This window comes from Diplotaxodon limnothrissa, linkage group LG20, assembly GCF_057381915.1.
Source record: "Diplotaxodon limnothrissa isolate DT_005_m linkage group LG20, D_limnothrissa_male_GT1.1, whole genome shotgun sequence".
Taxonomy (NCBI): Eukaryota; Metazoa; Chordata; class Actinopteri; order Cichliformes; family Cichlidae; genus Diplotaxodon; species Diplotaxodon limnothrissa.
This window is the reverse complement of record NC_140615.1, coordinates 26474974-26500139: the sequence shown is the minus strand read 5'-3', so window position 1 is coordinate 26500139 and position 25166 is coordinate 26474974. Positions and strand designations below refer to the sequence as shown.

General features: G+C 42.4%; 1 protein-coding gene across 5 annotated transcripts in view; it reads left to right on the top strand.

Annotated features, from left to right (window-relative positions):
* LOC146611057 (membrane-associated guanylate kinase, WW and PDZ domain-containing protein 1-like) overlaps nt 1–24417 on the top strand; it is a 92265-nt gene extending 67848 nt beyond the window's left edge. For 4 of the 5 annotated variants that reach the window (XM_085344301.1, XM_085344298.1, XM_085344300.1 and 1 more), the window contains exons 13-23: nt 8527–8561; nt 10834–11089; nt 13461–13552; nt 14268–14463; nt 14607–14909; nt 17442–17645; nt 18867–18951; nt 20430–20490; nt 21271–21414; nt 21547–21685; nt 23150–24417. In XM_085344301.1, the coding sequence (XP_085200427.1) occupies nt 8527–8561; nt 10834–11089; nt 13461–13552; nt 14268–14463; nt 14607–14909; nt 17442–17645; nt 18867–18951; nt 20430–20490; nt 21271–21414; nt 21547–21685; nt 23150–24255 (2621 nt within the window). In that variant the 3' untranslated portion in view covers nt 24256–24417. The remainder of the gene's footprint in view (nt 1–8526; nt 8562–10833; nt 11090–13460; nt 13553–14267; nt 14464–14606; nt 14910–17441; nt 17646–18866; nt 18952–20429; nt 20491–21270; nt 21415–21546; nt 21686–23149) is intronic. The other variant, XM_085344302.1, reaches the window with a different exon arrangement.
* The last annotated feature ends 749 nt before the right edge of the window (nt 24418–25166 follow it).

Below are 25166 nucleotides of genomic sequence, written 5' to 3'. Positions count from 1 at the left end.
TTAATGATAATTTGTTTTTATCAAGCCAGAACTTCACTTTACTTATTTCATTAGTCATATCCTCCAATAAATTCTGCAGATCATCACCAGAGCAAAAAATGTTTGTATCGTCAGCAAAGAGAACCATTTTTAATACTTTGGACACTTTACAGATGTCGTTAATGTACAAGTTGAAGAATTTTGGACCCAAAACTGACCCTTGGGGTACACCACAAGCAATGTCCATACATAAGGAGCAACCACCATTTATTTTCACAAACTGCTTTCTGTCACTTAAATAACTCCGGACCCAATCTAAAACTACCCCTCTGACACCATAACGTTCCAGTTTTCTTATTAATATATCATGATCTATAGTGTCAAATGCCTTTGTCAAGTCTATGAATAACCCAGCCACATATTGCTTTTTGTCTATGGAATTTGTGATGTATTCTATTGAATCTAATAGTGCCGATGATGTTGATCTGCTTGATCTGAATCCGTACTGACTCTCAGTGAGTAGTTTATGTTTATCTATAAATTTTTCCAGTCTGTTTTTAAACAGTTTTTCAAGAACTTTTGAGAATTGGGGTAGTAAAGAGACAGGCCTGTAGTTTGTGAAATGGTGTTTGTTTCCAGATTTGTATAGAGGTATAACTTTTGCTATTTTCATTCTGTCTGGAAATCGACCAGTTTGAAATGATAAATTACAGATGTATGTAAATGGTTTTATAATAGCCTCAATGACTCTTTTAACCACTATCATATCAATATCATTACAATCCAAAGATTTGTGATTTTTACATTTTTTGACAATTTCAAGAACTTCATTTTCATCAACGGCTGTGAGAAACATAGAATATGGATTTCTGTCAATCAGTGTATCGGGTTTTTCCTGTGCTTTCCCAGGATGAGTGATTGTTCTTGCTAAATTTGGTCCAGCAGTTACAAAGAATTCATTGAGACTATTTGCCACAACATCCATATTGTTCCGAGATGTTGCACTTTTGACCTGAAACGACCCGGAGTTAAACGTTTCTCTCGCTGAAATGTCAACAAATCATTTTGCGTGACAGAGTTTAGAGTATTCACGTGGCTACTGAATGACATTCAAGGTCCCTCGTTTGTGTTGAGTCCTTATTGTTGTTAAATTGTCATTCATGTTGGCTGACCCAGATCTGTATTAGTGGCAGGTTGCACCCCACATCAATTATGTCCTCTAATGAGCTGACCTTGTGCACTGCAGCTGGAATAACACCACTGTATTGTGTTAAATGTCAGCATCATTATGGACCAGTGTGGGAGAGAGAATAATATGGATGCAGAGCAGTATTTCCCCCTGACAGAGCAGAGAGGGAGAGGTGCAAAAGGAAGGAGGAGGCCATAGGCAGTCACTGGTGACTGACAGCAACGTAGATCATCTCCATTATGTTTGATATCAACCTGCCATTACTGTTGGATCAGGTGAGTGACCAGGTGATGAAGGACAAAGTACACAACCACAGGCTGCTGCATAATACCTTTTATTAACAGCTGACATCCAGTTCAAGGTCACGGGGTACCTGGAACCTATCCCAGCTGTCATAGGGTGAAAGGTGGGGTACACCCTGAATAGGCTGCCAGTCTAGCGCAGGGCTGCTGTCTGAGAATAACATTGATAACTGTGAGATAAACCTCGTAAAAGCCTCTAAACAAAGACTGCCAGTTCAGAGCTTTGATGACAAAAGATGACCTCGAGCAAAATTCAGAGAGAAGGACAAAACTGTTACAATGTGACTTACATCTGCAAGCATGCAGTGTGCGCTGACCAATGCAACATCTTTGAAGTATGTTTAATGCAAATTTCACTAAAGACCATCTTATGATACTATCAGAGTAGCTGTTCAAGTGACTATTGAGCACACATTATATAAATCTGCCTTTGCATGTTTCTTTCAAGTAGTCTTCAGGAATAGTTCTCTAGGCTTCTTGAAGGACACTCAAAGCTCTTCTTAGGAAGTTAGTTGGCTGCCTTTTGTTCCATTCTCTATCAAGATGATCCCACAATCTTTAAATAATGAGGTCTGGGTTCTGAGGAGGCCAATCCATGACTGATAGTGTTCCATTATCAGTTTTTTCTTCTACCCAGATATGCTTTTCCTGCATTAGCAGTGTGTTTGGGATCATTATCATGTTTGAAACTTAAGCCGTTGCCATTTAGATAGATAGCACTGATCTGATGATACTTTCCTGCATCCATAGTTCCATAGATTCTGACACCACTGTCTGAAATCCAGTCCCTAACCATGGTTCGATCTGCCTTATGTTTTACAGATGGCTATAAAGGCTACACATGGTCACACATGGCTTCTGACCTTCCATTACTGACAATGATTTGAACCAAAGTGGGGAAAAAAAACCTGCCATTAATACCTGTTGCCACTGATTTTTCAGTCCAGATATTTGTAGTTTGGCACTTCCCTTCCTAAAGAAGTCAAGCTTCTTGACAGCCCGAGACCATTTTTGATGAGTAAACAGTAGATGGATCAAGTGAGGGGCCGAAAAATCCAGCAAAGATGATGAGTCACATCTTTGCTGAATTTTTTTCCCTGTTTTTTAGAGACATACTTGATTGTGTTCATCTGCTGTAGATAGGTGTTTGTTTGTTTTTTCAAATTGTATTTAATTTTTTTTAAAGACATGTGCCAAGCTTTGCATTAATATCTCTTTGGGAATAACTCAATTTCTTGTGCAAAAAATCAGACCTGTTAACTTCAGGATTGTTTGTTGATTTTAGATACAAAATTGGTAACAAATGATGTGTTTTTGCAAAAAGGTTAACGCGCCTAAAGACACAATTTAACATTGGTTCTTTGCTAAGTTGTTTGACACGAATACTGGTTTATCCCAGTATCCTCAATTAGGTGCCTTTTTATATTTTAATAGTTCATAGGTCAGTATTAAGTGGCTTACCCAAAAAAAAGGAAATTCCTCAGAAAATGGTCAGGTACAAGGATGGGAAATCCTGGAGAGCTATTGCTCAAGACCACTTTAAAAATTAGAAAGTCTGATACATTTGGAAGCAAAATGAAAAAAATAAAAATGAGAGATGACTTTTGCACAGAACTGTATGTAAAAACACCTGCCTCAAACAAGTACCAGTCCTGGTTCTGCCCTCCATGCCAAGCTGGACAAGAGTATAGCAGGAGTCTTTCCTTAGTACTAGCATGAGAGATGCCCAAGTTGATATCGTACAGTATTGTCAGGTATAGCTTGCACGTGTTTAAGAGTGTAAAAAGCCACCTTTAGTTGCTCAAAAGAAAATTAACTTTGAAGGCATTTATCAAAAAGCTGTCCGTTCGATAACTAGATCACGTTAACTGTCGATTAGGTGATTTTAAAATGCCATTATGGTAAATTATGAGTAGGTGTACGTGACAGATTAACCAATAAATATGAAAAATAGTTTATGGTTGTAACTGTTGTTCTGATCGAGATTTGTGTTCTGTTTTCTAAGACTTATGCTGTGACCTTTCAAGGATCGCTAGTAGCTAGCACATAATTGTTCCCAAACAACAGTTATAGGAGGTAAAAAGAGTGAGATAAGAGGAAAAGCAGAGGATGAGAAATATGAGAACTGGGGATCATGTTTTGAGAAACTGGAGGTGGAGGATTAGAGGAGAGAGTGTGAGATTTGCTGAACAGCCCTGAAAGTTCAGCAAGGGGAGCATATATGAGGGGATTGGTTTTTGAGATGGAGAGGAGGAGGAGGAGGAGGAACAAGGTGGACTTCAGCTAGAAGAGAAGTTTAATCGGTTCATCTGTGACTCATCAATCTGCGTCGTCTGACTCAGTCAGCAGAGTCCGGTTTTAGGAGAAGGCGCAAATCACAAGGTCAGAACATCACAGTGATTTATCACCAGGATTGTTTTCCATTCAAATATGACAGCTATTTTTCTGTTTCCCACGCCGGCTGCAATTTTTAGTCTGCTTTTCTTTTAATACAAAATATTCTGTGGCAAAACTAGAAATAGATCTTCATAGGTTGAGAAAATGTGCAAAACAAAACCGAACGTAGTTTAAGGGGTTTTTTTTTGTTTGGTTTTTTTTTGTTTTTTTTTCTAAGAGTCAGATTGAGTTGTCTCTATTATCGCATATGCCCAACAAAGTGAGAAAACATCTTCTGGAGTCGTACACTCGTTTGTCCCTGTCGCTCTGAGGCAGCATTGCTCTGAACTGTGTCAGGGCAGTTTGGTGGTGGTTAATGTGAGATAATGTGCACAGTGAGTTCAGAAGCTCTGTGACAGAACACATTGGGTGTGCATTTGCAATAACTGTAATGCTCCCTGCAGTGACGTAACAGTGAAATGAGCAGAGCCACATTGGCAATCGCTGCTCCTCCAAATGTGTAGTTATCGAACATCTTGAGCAGAGGATTTCAAAGTTCTGGTGACTGATTTTTAGAGAGCCTTCATATTCTGAATGGCTTCACAGAATAAAAATGCTTCATGTAAAACAAAAAAACTTTAGGTGTAGGTGGATGGTGGTTTATTTTGGACATTGTAGGTTTTAGGGTTGTTGTTTTTTTTAACATTAGGGATGTGGTTGTTGCAGTGTTTTAACGTCTGCTGTATTTCTGAGATGGGAAGGTTCACTTTGCTGTGAAGATTAAAACAGATGTGAAGTAAAAACCCTCCTTTAGTCACCACCTGTGCTGCTAGATAGTAACATGACATGAACTATGGATGATTAAAATGTTCTTTCCTCACTACACTCTTGCTGCACTATTGGCCTTACGGGCTACACTTTGAAGAGTCTAGATCTAGAGGAAGGCAGAATGTGTGTGCAATTAAAATTAGACGTGCAAAAGTACCCTGTACAGGTGAAGGAAGTACATGTTAAACTCCTGCATAGCAGAAGATATTAAAAATCCAAAACATAGTTGTGGATAGTGTTCTCGAGCCAGGCGGGTATTTTTCTAAAATCGAGTCTAATTTCTACTAGTTTATCACTTTACCTGCCCTGATCTAAAACTACTGTACAAATAAATCCACTCTCATGTGACTAATGTGCAATGAGGAAGTGTGGATTGCAAGATGTACCTTTTAGCATTTTAATAGATTTTAATTTTTTTTTTTCTTAGAAAACTTTAAAGATAACATCTGGTGTTCTCAACTGCATGATTCTTCTATGTAAAGGAGGCCAGGCCAACTATGACTCCATCTTGTCTTCCCATCGTTGTTGCCATGACAATCGTGCACAGAGCTCCTGTCCCCTGAGAGACAGAGAGAAAGACGAGAGAAAATGAAAACCCGGAAGAAAGGAGAAATAAAAATGGAGAGGAAATAAAGGCATTAGAAGGAAAATGCAATAAGAGATGAAGAGGAAGTGAAGGCAATATCATTTAGGGTAGATGAATGGAGAGAACCCCATTGGATAATGGGACAATTCTTATATGTAGTGAAGGGACAAATATTTACAGATTTGTCTCATGCTGTACACCCTCTGACCATGTATATAGAAAACCTGGAGGAAGGACCATTCGCACTCTTCACGCTGTGTGGGCTCTGCATAGACCCACCAAGGCCACAGCATCAGTTGCACATTGAAATAGTGGGCCACTCACAGTGCTGCAGATTCAGTTTAAAAAAAACCCTCAAGCTGTTTCACTGCTTGTCACTCCAAGATAAAAGAACGCTCCCCCCTGCATGCATACTTTCTACCTACATGACAATGGGGGGGGGGGCAAACCTTATCTCAGGTCAAACCTACTCCATCATACAGAGGATTTTCTTTCACATGCATACTTTCAGTCTACTGAACACAAATGTCAACTGGTTTGTTGTAATATTGCAGCTTTCTAATGTGAAAAGCCATTTTCACATTTTCTCGCATATACATAGACAATATAAAATTGAAAAATACAAAAGTACTATTGGACACTAAACAGTCTTTAACCTGTCGACTTCCCAGTACAACGTGCATGTGATGCCCAGTTACGCCAGTGTGAGAATAGAGTAGCTAACTGTCTGGGAATCCAAAGCAAGTGAGTAAAAAAAACTTGTGTGCAGCTTGAGAGTCGTTCAGTAATTATGCCATTAACGTCTTTATCTGTAATGCTGTGTGATGTCACAAGCATACTTCTCTACTGTAAAAGGAGAGGAATCTGCCTTCTAGACACTGATACTCAAAGCCACTTCTAGATTGTTTACATCCTTTCCCATATGAATGCTAATGGATGCTATTTTAGTCTTTCCGTCTAAAGATCGTCTCAGTATTAATAAATGCTTACCTTTTAAGTTGGCCTTTTGTTCTTAATCATCATTTCAGAGTCTTTTAAAGAGAACTACGTTTATTTATGGAATATTGAGCATGGTTTTACCGGAATACAACAGGATTATGGAACAGGTGCCTAATGTAAAGTGTGTGTGTGTGTGTGTGTGTGTGTGTGTGTGTGTGTGTGTGTTCTCTGCATAAATAACCGCTCACCTTCTTGAATGTGTGCCGTCATCACATATAGCGTGTATCGCTCTACGTATTTATTAATACTTCTCGTGAGCTGCGTGTGTGCACAAACATGCAATCAGCATACTTATTTCGCTGAGCCTCGGCTGCTTGTAAATGTTACATTCGAACAGATCCAATCAACTTTGAATTCCATGTATACAACACATCAACATCACAATGCTAGATTAAGTTAAGCAGATTTAAAGACTGCATCACGCATGAAGATGCAAAGCTACCGTTCTAGCTGGCACACACTTCGGTGGGTGAATTTAGAGCAGGGGTCAATATGAGTTTGTTCCTCTAATTTCTATTCCCCTTTAGTTGCGTGCTCAAATTTATCAACCGTACGGCCATAGTTGAGTTCAATTTCTATACCCTTAATGCTGATTATGGTGACGTTGTTGCCCGCTTGGAGATTTTCAGAGGTTGTTTAAAAGTTAAGGATCTTCACTAACCTTCCACACTGGCTCCACAGTGCTGTAAAAAGAAACCATTATTATTGACATCTGACCTTGTTGTGTATGTCCATCCTGGGCTAGACACACCCACACATTCACTCTGACGCTCTCTCTCGCTCAAGAAAAAAACCAAAAAACAAGCATCCCTCTGCACGTCAGCAGTTGTGAGATGTTCTACTTGCTCCAGTAGCTGCCCCCCTATAATATGAGAGAGAGGGAGAGAGAAAATAGGGATAAATTATGAATCACGTAGAGAGAGGGGCTTTGCAGCAACAGAGTTTTAACATTTAATGATTTTTTTGCCAATGCAGCAGAAAGAGCCTAAGATGGATGCTTGCATGTTGTTGCGTGTTTTCATGTCACTGGAAGTTTCCATTAATAATCCCTGCATGTGCCGGTCCGTTAGCTGCTTTATATTTGTATTGGTCTTGACAGCATAGATGGAGGAGTTGTCTGCAACAGATCAAAGGTCTGCAATTAATATAGATATGTTGCACTGCTGCTCAATTCTTATGCTTAACAAAACGGACTGCCATCGTTGTATACAGAAGGACTTGATTGCCGTGGCAACAGCAACTCCTTGTCCCGATCCCGCCTCACGTCGTTCATGCATTCATTTGTCTATTTTTGTCTCGGCACACTGTGCCGTAGTAAGAGACGGGCAAAGGTGATTTAAGACAGGAAAATAGCGTTCTTGGAAAGCGATTCACAAGCTGTGTGTAGGTCAAAGCAGTCAGGTGGAGTCTGAGCCGATAGGTTGGTCTTAGAGGTAAAGGAACATACCCACTGAATAACTGTTTGATTGTGATGGATGTGGGGAAAGGCTATTATGTGGGAATGTATATTAGTCTGCTGTGAAACATCTCTCCTGACAGCTGGCTCCATGTATTAATATTTCATTAGCACAAATGAGATTGATCGTCTTGGTGATTCTTAACACTGTATTAACTGGCACATATATGAGAGAGGGAGAGAGAGGGATAGAGGCACAACAAGTCATGGTGCACATATGAAGAGACGGGGGAGGGAACAAGAAGAAGGGCAGAGAGGGAAACCTTCTCATTGTAAGCACTGAGTTAAATAGTGGAGTTGAGAAGAGAGAAAGCGGCTCTGTAGTTACAAAGAGGATGTGCATAGTAAGGCAGAAACTCGGGCTTTCCTTTGACATGATTCGTAAACTGCTGAGCCCTTACTCTCGTGCCGGAGACGGCTGCTGTGCAGGCTGTGGAGGCAGGACTGTGGCTGCTTATGAGGACCTGTAGCTTGTACCAGCAGTACAAGGCTGCGGCAGGCGGTCAGCCTGTCTAATGCGGATAGATCAGTAGCTCTTCTTCTAGCAGCACGGGTGAGAGCGCGGAGTGGAGCGTAGGGGGGCGGAGATCACTTAGATTAGCGAGCAGCCTAGCGCAGTGTGTTGCTCAGAGAGAAAGCAACAGAGAGGAGGAGGAGGAAGAGGAGACAGAACCGGGCCAGTTGCGCTCTGCTCTGCAGCAGGAATCAAGGGTTCATCCGTTTGTCCTGGGGAGTTTTTAATAAGAGGGGACAAGTCAAGAGCACCGCAGGTCATTAATGCTCTCTCTGTCTCTCTGCCGATGTTTTGCAGGAGTGGTGCCAGCCAAGAGGAGTCCAAAGCTGGTGGTGAGTACTATGAACTCTTTCGTGTTTGTGCATTTCCTTGCGCTTTCCACTGAGTGAAATGAGTTCTATTTAAAGAACAAAAGACAGACATATGATAGCTAACTCCCGCTTTTACAGTTTCAGAAATTCTTCCCATTGTTCCTACTGCCATCATATCTCTACTTCGTTCCCAGTCTGACACTTTGGCTCTCCCTACATCCTTCTCTCAGGGTTTTTTTTCTGCTTTTTTGTCATCTGTTTTTTTGTCTCGCTTTCTCCTTACATCCCTCCGCTCCTGCCATGCTGCCATCCTGTGACTGATTAAGCATAGCCTAGGCAGAGCAGTGTAACATTGACCAGCTGTTGGGGAGGGCACACAGCCTCAGACGAGGGAGAATGGGAGAAAGAAGCATGAAGAAAAGATAGAGAAAAAGGAGGAGAACGAGAAAAATGGATTGGCCCACAGCAGTGAATGCCTGTGATGGCCCACAGATAAAAAAGGGAGCACTGAGGCTAACTCGGAGAGAAAACGGGGCAATGTCTCCAAAGTGCACTGGAATCAAACAATTAGGGAGCTGGGGAAGCTGGATGGGGGACTTTGATAGATTGTAATGTGTCTTGTAGATGTTATTTATAAGAGAAAAGAAACTAGAAAAACTGGATGGGCAATGTGAGGGGTCTTTTGTGGGCCAGTGCAGGTATTCAAGAGTCCAAAAAGCAAATGTTTCTTTGTTTTTGCAACTCATCAGCCTGATAACAAATCAGTACAGTCTCAAATTACTGTCACCCTGTTTTACCCCCTGAGAGCCACCAAGTTGAGTTGCAGGTTCAATTCCTCCCACTTGAGAAGCAGAAACCCTTGCACCCTTGCAGCAGTTTCTCTTCATCAACATTAAAAGCCTCACCTCAGCTTGCTGGATATTGGGATTAGGATTAGTTTCAAAATGGCATTCGTCAGAGCTGTGGGTGTCACCTACTCAGATCACATGGTGTGGCGGATGGAGGAGGGGGTGGGCACTGTAAGGGGGTTGAGTGGGACCAATAGTGGCCTAGCCTGACTGTCACTTTGGATTAGCTTTCCACTGAGGAAAAGCCAGTTTTCCCTCCCTCTGTGTTATGTCAGTGAAATGTCACGCTGCATGCGACTTCATGTCAGCCCAGAACAACCGCTTTGCCTCCAGTTCAGCATCTAAATAGATGCTCACAGTAAACTTCCATATGCAAGAGAGACCGTGCTGTCTCAACTCATTAAGCAAGTCTGCAGTGATCAAACAAGAAGTCAATTTCACATGGCTGTAATGCAGTGCATTACTGGAATTTGACCCTTCATCTCATATAGTGTGATAAGTGAGAGACTGGGAGACTTCTATATCTTTTCTTTTTTTGTTATTCATATCAGAAAAAGTGATTAAGTAGTCACATTTGTGCTTTTTCAGTATTAGAATTATTATTAGTAATTTTATCCGTAGGAACATTTTTAAAGTTATAACCTGTTAAAAAAGAACATCAGCAAATAATAACATGATAACATCTATGCACGTTTTCTGTTTACAGGAACAGAACAAAAGGTTGAGGTATAGAACTGCATTATTAGACCATAAAAACGTAGTTCTCTTTATCTCAAACCAAGCATTCAGTGCTATGGGTGTTATTTTCATTGATGCTTAAACAGATAGAATTAACTATGGCTGTGTTTCATCTTATTTTGTCATGTGATTATGACCGTGAAGTAAACAAAACAAAAAAAAATTCCGTTAAAACGACCGACTCTGTACACCAATTTCAGTGGGTTATTTTCTCTGCAGCTGAGATTTTAGTTTGCTTTCAAAGCAGATGGCACACATTCCTGTTTCAACTCAGACCAACCTTGATTCTGTTTTCATGCAGAGAACCTTCTGCAATGAACAAAGAATCACAGGGTTTATAAAAGGCAATATCTTTGTTCATTAAAATTCCCTCATATTTCTGTCTGTCTTTGTCTCGCAACCATGGAAACCAAGGCGAGATTTTTCTTTTTTTTGTCAAAGTGGGAGATGTTCTGCTGCATCTAAAAAAGATGACCTTGGATACTTTTCTCTCTTTTTGTCCTCCATCAACTCTTTTTCTAAGTCGTCTTGTTTGTCCTCTATGTCACCCTTAACATTGACTCACTTTCTACTCTTCCTTTCTTCTCGTCTCTCTGCCCTCTATCTCCGTCTTCTGCATGTATGTTTATATCCGCCCCCATCGCTTATATACACACACCTCAATCTCTCTCTCTCTCTCTCTCCCTCTCTCTGTTCTGTCCACCCAGCACCAGCTAGAAAGAAAAGATAGCCAGAGCAGCTCCCAGCACAGTGTGTGCAGTCATCGCAGCACCCACACTGATTCTCCCAGCCACCCACCCTCTGTCATGCCCAGTGAGGCGGTGGTTCCCACTCCTGCTGCCCCCACCCAGCCCCTGCCAGGTCTGCCCCCTCAGGATCCCGCAGATGGCACCCTCACCCTCCAGAAGAAGCCAGACCCCTTTAAGATCTGGGCACAGTCCAGGAGCATGTATGAGAGTCGACGTGAGTATTTTTTTTTTTAATTTTTAATTGAAGAATATGAAAATTTTGCAGACTTTAGAGTTTAAAAATTCAGGAGGACTTATTCTTTATTCTTTTTTTACCGTCTGTAAGAATGAGTACCAGCCTGTCAGTATAGATGCGATGGCTTAGATTCAAGATGAAAACGAAAAGGAAAAAATAATCTTCTTAAAGATCTGAGGCTTTTCGCTACATATTTTTTTTATGTTTTCCTTCCTTTGTGTGCGGGCTTCTATTCCATAAATTCTATGGTATGATATTTAACATTATTTAATTGAAGGTAAGTAAGCAATGTCAGTTTAGTGGTATGTAAAAAGCTCTACTGTGTAAAGGTAGGTAGGAGAAAAGATTCCCACTACGCTGACCCATATGAAGCAAAAAAACGCCCTGGACAAGGCTCTGATTGTTTAAAGTAGATCAGCAAATGCATTTACCTGCGCATTTGTGTCCATTAATGCCTTTAGTTTGTTTGCTCAACAATTGTGTGCTTACCAGTCACAGCTGATCCTGTGACAAAAGGTGCCTCCAAGAGAGAAGTGTCCTTGAAAACGCACAAAAGCAGCTGACGAGTGCTGCTGTGACGCTTGTGCATGTCAGTCGCACACACACGATATTATCCCCAGACTCTGGGATGTGAAATGCGAGTGCACCCGGTTTGGTTTTCCAAAGGATGATGTGCAACTACCATAGTCTTTCCCTAAAGTTTATAAAAGAAAGTGTTTATGTTATTAGTAGGCAAACAGTTATGTGCTGTGCCATGTTTACTGAAGGGAAAACAGAAAATTCAAAACTGGAACACTAGAAAGTGGGCAGTCTCCACATAAAATTCCACAATATCATTTGCAGTCACGGCCCACTCTTGCATAATTCATTGGGTAACACTGTAAGGGTGTCAAACCACTTATGTGTTTCTAATGGAAGAGTCTGCAAGAAATAGAGGAGTGTTGGATATCCTCAAAAAGAAGCACTCCACTCGCCCGTTCTGGCTGAATTACATCGTTCACGCCTCCTGTACTTGGACCACTGGTGATACTTAAGAGGAGGATGGATTTGTATGGGCTGTGAAATAAACCTCAGTATTGCCAGAGATTGCATTGTAATAGAGAGAGTGATGTCTCTGGCAAGTCTGTTGCATTAGCTTGTCACACATTTGTGACTGTTCCCAGCCAGATGTGCAAGCTGCCCACATCCTGTGTATTGCAGTGCATTAACAATCATGGCTGCCTGTAGAATCTAGGACTGCTGCTGATTAAATATTAACTGGGCCTGGAGAGGTCTGCTTTAAGCTGTAGCTGATTGGTATATCTGTTTGATAACCACTGAAGGAGCTCTAGCCTTTTTTCCATTGAGTGGGGGAGGAGAGGAGACACAATGAAACAAGAGAGGGAGACGCCGAATGAAAAAGAGGCCCAGATTCTGTGTGTTTCCATGTTTATTCATGTGCATGCTGCCACATAAGAGTGAACCCAACTTGAATTTTTGAGTAGGTGCATTCATGCGTCCACCAGAAGAGCACAGTTTCAGTGGCAGAGCAGTGTGGCTGAAAGGTGAGCTTTTGGGAATTCATGTTACCTGTTGCATGATGAAGCGTCACAAAGCAGCACTGTTAGTTACATCGAGCTTTGATCACTACTCTGTAGTTGCGGGTCAGCAGAGGGTTAATTACAAGTCCAACAGCTGCAGTTTAATTCACACCAGGCAATTTATCGAGGGACCTAGAAAGCTGAAACGAATGGGTTCACTGCTGGCCTTGCGTGGCAGCCGTGTAGGCAGCAGGCAGAGCAGGAAGAAATGGCCTGTGCCTTCTGTACATACTGGCCCTGTGGGTTGAACAGACTGACACCAAATTGCCTGTGTCCTCCTCCTCCACAGTCTGCCCTGTCCGTGCATGCAACTGTGAGGGGAGGTGTGTGTGTGTGTGTGTGTGTGTGTGTGTGTACAGAAATAGTGCATGGGAGGCAGATGCTATGAATTAATGCATGCAAGAAAGACTTGACTGTAAATGAGAGCTAATAATAGGGCTCTGCGTTGAGTTCTAGATTTCAGGTCTGCAAGTGTGATGAGGTGACAGCCCGAGACCTTGCAGCCTAGTTTGCGCTCTGAACATGAGCATGAGGCAGGAGCAAGCAGCTGTTGATCCAGCCTGCTCTCATTCTGACACTGTTAGAAATGCAAATGCCTTATTGATCAGCAGATTTGCCATAATCAAGCGAACATTTGATCAGAGAAAAAAGGATCCAGTGATCAGTCTAAATAGATTCTAGCAGGAAAAATTGAGCAGAACCTGCAAATCTTTGGTTTGGGTTTGGTTGTTGATGTCCATGGAGTCCTCACTGTTTCTCTTGTGTTTCAGTGCCAGATTGCCAGGAGCAGGACATTTTCCTTTGGCGGAAGGATACAGGCTTTGGCTTTCGCATATTGGGAGGAAATGAGCCTGGGGAGCCTGTAAGTCTTCCTTCACTTTAAGTCTCATCAGTTTATTATAATTGCTTGTGAATGTGAATACTATGTTTACATATACATCCATCCACAACAACCATTACTAAATGCTCTGTTCCCTAACAGTTTCTTTGCTTCATTAGTTTCCGCTGTGTTTTACATTTCCTGTGCCTCTTTCAGTCTGCCTTTTAAACCAAATAGCAGAAAGACCTAATGCATCACTCTCTCTCTTTAACTGGAGCTGTTGCTCTCTGGAGATTTGTATAGATAGCTTGTTAAGAACAGCAAAGGCCTTATCCACCATTCCTTCTGGTTGTGTGCCATATATTTGTCTTAAAGAAGGTTTCGAGAAGACGAATGGAAGGCAGATAGTGAAATAAAATGGCAGCAGGTTTCAGGTCTGCCCCACAGGAGTTAGTACTTGTTGTTTGTGCCAAACATGCTGCATGGTATTTGTGCACTTGTTTCTGGCAGGCCTGTGTACTCTCCCACACAATGCCTAGAGCACACTAGTTTCTCCACCGCCCCAATAGGCTGCACCGGCCTTTTTGGTTTTTCCTGTGTCAGCCACAAATACTTTGAAGTACTGAAACGGGAAACTTTGAAAAGCTGCTGTATAAATCACACGGATTCAGTGCGGTGTGTCTTGAATGATCTTTTGTTTTCTAAGCTAATGCAATTACTCTGTAGCAATGCATTTAATGTGCTTTCCCTTTGGCAGATCTACATAGGGCATATAGTAAAGTACGGGGCAGCAGATGAGGATGGTCGCCTGCGGTCGGGCGATGAGCTCATCTGTGTGGACGGCACAGCAGTAGTGGGCAAGTCTCACCAGCTGGTGGTGCAGCTGATGCAGCAGGCCGCCAAACAGGGTCATGTCAATCTCACTGTCAGACGCAAGAGCCCTGGATACGGAGGTGAGGAAAGTTTTAGATAAAACTTAAGCGTGTGCATTCATGCATGACTCACGCACAGTCACATGTATTTTATGCAAATATATCACATGCTTCTTGCTTGAAATGTAGTCTAAAGAGTCTATTCTCACTCCCCTCATCCCAAGTTTCAAAAGGGGAAGGTGATGTCCCTCCATCACCAGCATCCTCCCACCACAGCAGCACCCAGGCACCGAGTCTAACAGAGGGCAAGCGGACCCCCCAGGGGAGCCAGAACTCACTCAACACTGTCAGTTCTGGAAGTGGATCTACCAGCGGCATCGGCAGTGGTGGCGGAGGAGGCAGCGGTAGCGCAGTAGTGCCGGCCTCCCTGCAACCGTACGATGTGGAGATCCAACGAGGAGAGAACGAAGGATTCGGTTTTGTCATCGTGTCATCAGTTTCCAGGCCCGATGCTGGAACCACCTTTGGTAAGTGAGGCAGACTGAGCTGAAGCTAGTTGAGATTGACAGCAACTTCAATTCAGTCTGACAAGAGAAATTATTTTGTTTACTATAGCCTGGCTCTGTCTTCAAAGCTACAGACAGTTCAATTTAGACATTAATCAGATTTAACAGTTTGATTGTTCGGGCATTTGTAATTTGAATTGGTGCAAGTGATGTTTTCATCTTCTTCTATCCTCATGTCTCTGTCATTAATTCACTTTCTGGCTGTGAGCAGGATGGGCAAAAAATTCAAAAATAAGCAGAATTCCAGTCATGATTATATACAAACGCACACGTGTGTATGCCAGTGACTATTAAGAATGTACTGAAATGATTATAATGAGTAAATGACGGAATAAATGGAAACTTCTGTAATTAAAAAAAGCACCGAACAGCATCTTGTGCTCAATTTAGTTTATAGATTATCCCCTGATCACCAGCTTCAGAGACAAAAACAGTGTATACCCAGAATTACTGCATTTTGAGGGCAAGAAAAAAACACATCAACACTTTTAAAAAACTTTAGTACGTTCTAGAGTGTGTGTGTGTGTTTTCTTTATTACAACTAAAGCCAAAACAGTTCATCCCAAAGAAACTGACAGGTGGTACATGAAACTGCCTCCAGCAAAACACATCCATACAAAGTATGAAAGCACTACAAAGTTAAATGATTGACGCTATCTCCTGGCAGAATTAACATATTTTTTTATATTTTTATCACTGAGTTTCCCCTGCTTATACGCAGCAGGGGGGAGGTGTTTAACAGGAGGGTGCTTAATGCCACAGACTGAGGTCACAGACTATCATAAGCTTAAGGATAAAGGAACCCTTCGTGTGCGAGTGCACTCTGTCAGGATCGAACCGGCTGCAGCTTTATCACAAACGCCATCATCACACATTGATGCCTCGGAGGTGCCCTCACCAATTCATTCAGCATGTAATTGAAATATACTCGGCACAGTCCATAGCTGTCCGTACCATTTATGTATCGCAGCAAAAGAGCAGAATCACATGTATTAACGTGAGGCAGGCACTGATGAGGAATTGTAGACGTCCTTGAACAAATTTGGTATTAACCTCTGAGTGATGAATTTCAAACATGAATGTCATAGCAAGGTCCCCTGTGTAGTAGCCATTATGATGATGTACTGTGGTCTGTCATAGGCATAACACAAGAATGGATGACACGTTACCCATGCTGAGTGCCTGGGGAATATTTCATTGATCCCACAGGCTGAGGGCGTCGCTCTGCAAAATGCGATGCAAGAATTAATGAGTTATTTATAATGACACCTGTGACGGTGCTAGTCAACAACCACGTCTAGACTACTTCTACTTTTCAGGTGCCTGTTTTTGCTGCTTCCTCGCTGTGCTCCCCCCCTTCTCTGCTCTGTCACTATTCCTCTCGGGAGAATGAGATGAATTGACTTTGTGCTTTCACTCACTGATCTAGGATCACGCTGTAGCATCCTGCACTCACTGCTCTAATGGATTCTAACCATGTGGGACACGAGCTGAAATATGAAAGAGGAATGTGTATTACTAAAAAAAAGCCCAAACAAAAATAAAAACATGGCATGACATTGCTGCAAGGATTCTTCCAGGAGGCTAGATGGGGTTTTTTTTAAAGCCCTGGTGGAGAAAATAGAGCAATTTCAGCTGATTCTGTCTTCCATACATCAGTGATGCATAAATCACTTTGCACAAGTCCATTTGCGCCCCCCCCCCCCCCCCTCCCCCCCATTTCCTACCCACATGACCTGGGGGTTGGTGTTGTGCTTAACAGATTGGGTATTAAATCCTTGACACACCCTGTCCCATATTTCCTTTTTTAAATAGACTGACAGAATACAACTGCATTTTTTTTAAATCGAGACACAAGAAGGGTAAACTAAGGTGATGTAATAAATATGGATGCCGCAAAAAATACTGGAGGGAAAAGTGTCGTGAGCAGCGGAGATAAAGGGAAAAACATGGAGGGAGGGTGAGAAGAGCTGGAGATCCCCTGGGTCTGTTCAAAGCTTCTGTGTAAACGAGGCGTGCAGTGTTGAAAACTGTCAATCTGCTGCTGCAAGTATTTCTTGCAGCATTTGCACTGACTAAACTCCAACTGCAGTATAGTCTGAACATCTACATATCCAAATTCATCTGATTTCGGAGCTGGTCAAGCTCACTTAGTTGAATATCTAACAGGAGTGGTGCTCCACCTGCTTCACTGCGCATTGATTACCACATCGCCCGCATTGTCCCAAAGAGCCTGTAAATTATATTGTTCTCCTCATACTTTACAGTGCATATGTATTTTTCAACAGGTCCTCAGCTTTATTGGTTTTCTGTGGGGGAACTGGGACGCAATGATTTGCATAATTAACCTTTCTTCGTTCTTTCTCCCTGTTTTCTTTCTCTCTTCTTTTTTTTCCAAACCTATAAATCGATACAACCAATCAACACAATCGAAAAAATCATCATGATGTGCAAAATGTACACACAAAACAAACATGTTTATTAACACAAAAGCTGGAAATGCTTGTGTGGCCATGCCCCACAAAATAGGACGCATCATTGAGGGCAGCCCGGCGGACCGCTGCGGGAAGCTGAAAGTCGGGGACCGAATACTGGCCGTTAACGGCTGCTCCATCACCAACAAGTCGCACTCTGACATCGTCAACCTGATCAAGGAAGCCGGGAACACAGTCTCGCTCAGGATCATCCCCGGTGATGGTAAGGCGTGCAATGGCTTCCGGCCTCACGATGGCTGTTTCATAATGCATTGTGATGTGACTTATTCATGGTTGTGGTGGGAAGCAAAGGGCACTGACTCTGTTCACAGGCGAGAGCACTTTTCACGAGGGTGTGAACCCTCGTCTCCTGAAAGTGAGTCACTGAGTAGGAGTAAGGTGAAGTTGCCCCCAGAAATTGCCATAACACTTCCCGAGTTTCGTTCCACCCCCCCGAGTTTCTGGTTTATTTTATTTTTTGGATTTGTTGTCACTTTTAACGGATTAAAAACACTGCTCACATTTAATCAAGTGCTTCCTGATGGTGTTAAGCTCTTTAGCATAGCCTAGAAAAAGAAACGGAACTGCACAATATTGCAGCACAAGCAGTTTGTGACTCAAAGCTCCACGTTTTGGCAAAAATATGTCAAGCGCTGACACAAAGTGCATGTTAAAGACTGAGCCATTGGTCAGCTCATGCAGACATCGCAAAGAGCCACGCAGCTACATACTCCGTAGAGACATAAAATTAAGCTTAATGAAGATGGGAGGTGACAGAGGTGGGAACAAACTCCCACGCGCACATGTTCAGCAACTCACTCATGAAGAATCACAAGGCAAAGTTTGGTAGTGTGGCTTTAGAAAACCCTGTGCCTCAGAGAAAGTGAGAGGTGGCTGCAAGGAAGTCGTATTTCTTTAAGTAATGAGGGAAGTAGGCATGAGTGAGTAAGGAGTCTAAGACAAATGAGTCAGGCTGATGTTCTTGCAGACAGAGCTGTACTCCTATCAGTGGTGCGGGTAACTTATACATGTGCTGCTTGTTTGTGATACAACAGAAAAGCAAGAAAAGACGGTCATTCTTGCTCTTATTAATTTTTTTTTTGCCCTCCTGGAACAACTACTAAATCAAAATGATACATGTCCTGTACATGTGGCAGAATTGACAATAAAGTTGACTTTGACTTTTTTTCTTTTCCTTTAATGCTATTTTTCTTTCGTGCAGTGGGGCCAGTGTTGTACATGAGTAAATGGCAAATGACAGCATCACAGGCAGTTAGCATCAGGTTGAATAGAACTGCCTGTGGGTGGTTCAGGGGACTCTTGTAGACTAACATTTTGTTCTCCAGAGTATCTTTTTAAAACGCAGCTAGAGGCAAATGCATTTAACAAAAGTAGTCACTTTGTTTTCTATTGTTTATCTCTTTATTGTATTTTCTCTTTTCAGAATCTTCCAATGCTTCTCTGCTGACAAACGCTGAGAAGATCGCCACTATCACCACCACACACACACCTCAGTCTGCAGACTCCCGGTAGGTGACGATGTGGTTTTTTTTGGGGTTTTTTTTGTTTTTGTTTTGTTTTTTAATTTCCACGAATAAAAATCATCTTTAAAGAGTGCACACCAATCAGACTTGTCTTATGTCACCAAAACATCATTAGAATGTTACTGTTAAACTAAAGAAAAGCGGATGGAGATTGTGGCATGTCCAAAGTTTATGTAAACATGCGCAAAATGTGATCCTACTTTGTTTGAAATGGTTGATTGAAAGACTGGGCCTGCAACTACTTGCTGTCTTCAGACTTAGGAGCATAAAGACAGCAATATTAAGACAAGTCAGTGTCTCACTCTGCTACTGGTTTGCAGTTAAAAGGAGTTAAGTTGGCAATTACAAGCAATCCTTTTGTGATAATACAGCAGTTAGCTGTGATAAATCATTGAAGATTTAAAATCTGTTGCCATCTGTTGCAGCTCTGATTACAGAGAAATTCACATTAACTACTTAGATTCACAGTCAAGCCAGAGCCTTGTAGATTTGGGGCTAAAAAAAATAGAAGTTCTTCCACAAAGATTGACGTAGTTTCTGCACAGTGGCAATTAAACTGCAAAAATGACATTGTCAATAAGCGGACTTTTGCAAACAACTCATTACTGATTCAATTTAAATTTATTTATATAGCACCAAATCACAACAACAGTTGCCTTAAGGCAAAGACTCTAAAATATTAGAGAGAAACCCCAACAATCAAACAGCAAGCACTTGGAGACAGTGGGAAGGAAAAAACAAAACAACCTTTTAACAGGAAGAAACCTCTGACAGATTCAGACTCGGGCCCGGGTTGCCAGAGACACGGGACAAAAGGCAGACTGTAAATGGTAAATGGCCTGTATTTATATAGCGCTTTACTAGTCCCTAAGGACCCCAAAGCGCTTTACATATCCAGTCATCCACCCATTCACACACACATTCACACACTGGTGATGGCGAGCTACATTGTAGCCACAGCCACCCTGGGGAGCACTGACAGAGGCGAGGCTGCCGGACACTGGCGCCACCGGGCCCTCTGACCACCACCAGTAGGCAACGGGTGAAGTGTCTTGCCCAAGGACACAACGACCAAGACTGTCCAAGCCGGGGCTCGAACCGGCAACCTTCCGATTACAAGGCGAACTCCCAACTCTTGAGCCACGATCGCCCACTGTGAACGAGAGCCAATCATTTGCACAGCCAAACAGCCAAATCATGAAATTCAAAGCAAACAAAGAAAAAAAAGAAGCAAAAATTAGACTTAAGAGGGCCTAGACCCTGAGTAAAGAGAAAGTTATCTACTGGGTCACGCGTGCAGTAACAGTATGTAGGTGGCAGAATATTGCACTGTAATGAGATAATGTTTCACTTCACCTGACAGTGGTTTCACTGTTGTGGCGAATGATGAAGCCATAAATACAGCACAATATCTATGCATTACATCTATTAACAGGTTGTTGTTGTTGTTTTTATAACCCAAGGAATAACCCAAAGTCAAAAGGAGCTCCACCTCCTCCTCCCACACAATCTCTGATCACACAGGTAAGAATGGATTTTTCATCCATAGTTAAAGGTCATCACCATTTTACTTCAATCTATCAGTAACATGCAGATATGCTACAGTTATTATCAAAGGGAAATAAAAGGATCATTATGGCCGCAATAGAATCTTCCACTCCTCTGTGGAATGTCACCTTAATGTATTTCCACTACTTGTCAGCTGAAAAGTAGGTCATACTGTAAAATTAGTGGATAGTGGTTTTAAGGTTGCACGAGAAAGAAAATGAGAAGAGCCCCTACACATGTGTGATGCATTACAAAAAGCAGGCAGTGGTACCACGCTATTTTCTGATCAATAGATGGCAGTAACATGCCAGCATGTGCTGCAATATTCCATTTCAGGCCAGAAGAGGGAGGAAGAAAAGCGCAAGTAAACATGGGGAGATATGTACCACATGTGGATGGCATAAATATTTTTGTGTCAAATATTCAAATAATCCTTATTACATACAGATACCCCCTCATACACACACTACCATGCGCTGGAAGATTCCATAACTCTTAACTTTTTCATGAGTAAGGTAAGTTTTGGGTCCAGCCCTTGCGGTGCCCTTCCCTCAGTGATCTGTACCCAGCTCACAGGCTCATGCATCATTAATTATTCATGCATTTGAAGGTATTGCACTGCCATTGACACTTTGAGTTTTTTCTGGGACAGGGCTTGATTAGCCCTTAAGTTTGAAATCACCTTTCGACTCTTTGAACTTAGTCACTCTGGTGTCTCTGTGACTTTCTCTTTGTCAACCCTTTTCTATCTTTTAGGATGCAGAGTTCTACTCTGTGGACCTCGAGCGAGACAGTAAAGGTTTTGGCTTTAGCTTGAGAGGCGGCCGGGAGTACAACATGGACCTATATGTGTTAAGACTAGCAGAGGACGGGGCTGCTGTAAGAAATGGCAAGATAAGGGTAAGAATCTGGGTTGTTTTATTTTGATTCTCTGTCAAAATACATTTTCATGTACTAAATTTCTTTTTTGCAGTGTCGATGAAACCCTACCTTTAGCCAGTTGCCACAGTAACATGGCCTCTCTGTTTTCAGGTGGGAGATGAGATTTTGGAGATTAATGGTGAGAGCACAAAGAACATGAAGCACTCACGTGCCATCGAACTGATCAAGAATGGTGGTCGGAGGGCACGGCTCGTCCTCAAACGGGGAGATGGATCTGTACCTGAATATGGTAGGTAATGCATTATGGTGTGGCGCTGAAACTCATCACTGTCACTGCTGAACCGCAGACTAAAGTTTCATATCTTTGTAGTGCACCAGAAAAACTTTATATTCCTTAAAAATGATCTTCAGCTGCACTGCTAACCTAACTGATAAATGTTTAACAGGAAGACATGTTCAAAGTGTGATTAATATGTAACAACCACAAAACTGATCTTTCAAATATATATTTGATCTTAAAGAGCTATTGCACAGATTTCCTGTGTAGGATTCTTTTTCTCATTGTCAATTTACTGTTATTTGCTGGTTCAACTGGGATTTTAATTTTCTGACACTTTCTTTTACCCTCAGATTGTTTTCTTTTGATGCTTTATAAAGAGTTTGTGTCAATATTCTTTTGTCTTTGACAAAAAATAACTTCCTCTCTCTTAATAAGATGTACTGTAAAACAGCCTCCTGTCTGTTTTATTTGTTTTCTCCTCTCTGCTCCTCCTCCTTTCTCTCTCTGATTGTCTCTCGTTGCTGGGCTCTTCCTCCTCTCTCCAGCGATGATGGCTCCTCATCTCGCTGTTGGTACAATGAGAAATGACAAGATGGGAGAGCCCTGTTTCTACCTAATGGGCCAAAATCAGACAACGGTTTGTAGCCAAAAGTCTGTCCCACTCCACTCTCCCTGTCACCGTTTTCCTTTCAGTTATATTCACCCCTTCTTTCAGCCCATACCACCCTGCATCCCATTGTGTGTGCGTGTTGGCGTGAAGACCTGTTGACATTGTATACAAGCTTTGTCAGCCTCATTTAACCCATGTTATTCAACTTCTGTATGCATATGATATCCCTACCCATGTGCCAGCTTCAGACCAGACATTTATTAATGGGACTAATTTAATTCAACCCGTCATCACACGCTGCTGCCACCTGCAACCTGTCTGTTTTGGGGGGGGGGGGTTGGCAGACTTTCAGCCAAACAGTTTTTTTTGCTTTGTTCCTCCAATTAATGTACATTAAACTCATCATTTTATTTTGAATGATTTCCTAGGTGCCTGCTGTGTTATCGATAACCCCCTGCCCTACACTTGCTGATGTGTTGCACCTGCTGTTGTTGCCGAAGTCACCTTGTGTTTTAACCTGCAGCCCTTATAGCGAAACCATATTGAAATCATGTATAACTTCAATGCATTTTTTGTGTGCAGATGTGTTAAAGTGTTACACATCAGCTTACATTAGCCGGATTTATTCTAAGAATAAATGCAGCAAATGGAAGTATACCAGTATGCATGATTTCCATCAGTATCTGCTTTGATTTTTTTTGTTTGTTTGTATCATGTCAATGCAAGAGCTCAAATCAGCCAACAAGGAAAATCATGTCTGCTGATCGCAATTAATTTCACGTTTTTGATTTTTCTTTTTTTTTTTAAGTTTCTTTCCGATACTTGTTGAAAAGATATTTCCCGTTCTTTCTTCCCTCCTGCAGACGGCAGCAATGACGGGCACCCTTCCGCACCCGGGGCACAAAACACTCCGGAAGTGAGAACGCTGCCACCCAAAAGCCGATATCACACCTCATTGGAGTCCAGTTATCCACCAGACCTTCACAAACCATCACGCCAGGAGGAGGCTGTGTGTGGCCGAGACATGGACAGGAACAGGGACAGGGATGGGTCAAATCAGATGGACTACCAAGGCTGGCAATTTAAACCCCATCATCATCACACCTGGAATAACAATCACAGTCAAAGTTCCCCCAGACAGCAGTCTCCTGACAACAGCAACAGCAGTAGCAATGGCAACAAGAAGAGCCGGGGCCGCAAAGTCAAGAAGTCTGAGTCGGAGAGCGGCATCTCTAAACTCCTAAAGACTCTGAGGAAGGACAACTCGGGGAAAAAAGCTGCAGCTGCCGAGAAACTGAGGGAGCGAGAGCTCTCAAATAGCAGTTCTACTCTGGACGGGAGATTTCGTCCGCAGCGCCGCGGCTCCCTCGACCGCTCACCGACCCGAAAGCGCGCCTCGTCCCCTGATCACCGGCGGGCCAAATCGATGGACCGCAGGGCAGAGCGAGCACATCGCGACCGTACACCTGAGAGGGATTACGATGATGGAGGGTTCCTCGCAGTCACCCCCGATCGGAAGTACAATGAGCGGAGGCTCCTCAAGGACTCGCAGATGACTGGGCAAGTCAGGGAGTTTACCACCCCGGAGCGCACCAACAACAAAGGGGATTCCTTTTCTCAAGCTAGGGGCCGCACATACGACAGAGCCACAAAGAACGGCAACCTTCTGCGAGACTCTTCATCGGAGAGGAGAGAGGAGAGACATCGGACAAACGGGAAAATGGAGAGACTGTACAGAGTTGAGCGGGACTCTTCCCCTGATAGCACCTACAGCCGGGATGAGCTGAACTATGCAGCCGCACCAAGACTAAAAGACTACTACAGCATGATGAAGAACAACGCTGCACACAGTAACGCTGCCTTCAACAACACCGGCCACAACAATAACGCAGTAGGCCGCAGCCCGAACCAGCTCCCTGAGCCCAAGAGAAGGCTGTACAAAGAAAGCCCGAAAGACCTCAGCATCTAGAGCAGAGCAGAGATCCCCCTCACCACTCTCTCTATCTGTGCAAACTATGTACCATACACTGGAATTGGACTTCTAAGGATACTAACTCTCGTGCTTTATTTGGTCGAATGGTTTGATTTGATTAACTTTACTACTTGTGATCCCATCCAGAGATTCATAAAACAGCAGGAGTACAATCCTATCAGTTCACACTGTTTTTGTCATTGTTTTGGTTATTTTGAGCATAACAAAGGTTGTTGTACTATAGTAAAGGTATTGTATGTGCCTGCATATGAAATCAGTGATATTGCTTTTTTGTAGGCATTGCTGACTCTAAATATTTGTTCCCTCAGAGGTATGAAACATGCTTCCAATTGTGGTAACTACTAAGCTTGTTTTCAACTTGTTTTTAGATGTCTTTATCCATTCCTGAATTGCTTAAAAAAAAAAAAACTATAGCACAAGACACTGGTGGTTCACGAGAACTGTGAAAATGGACTTTGCAAAAATCTAAATGTTAAGATTTGATGGTGAAACTAGAATGATAATTAGATAATTAATATATGACATTTTTGCATTTGCTCACTATTTATTTTTGATTCGGCACATATCTCCAGTAAGAGTCATTCGATCTTTTATTAAGGACCAAGGTAAAAGTATACAACGGACTTGGAAATGCATGCTGAGGCAGTGTAACCTCTTTTGCCTAAATACACGCTTCCAAAACTCTAACGAATTATGTGAAAATTGGCAGTGCTATTATTAGATTTCCCCCTGGAGAAGGATTGAGGAAAAAACTGTGTGTACTGATGCGATGGGAAAGGAGCTCGACTCGCTTTCAGCTACAGGCAACAATGTTCTCTGTTGTGGAAAAATGTAATTTCACCTTACACAAGTCTGCATTATGCCATAATACCAGCCGAAGCTGCCAT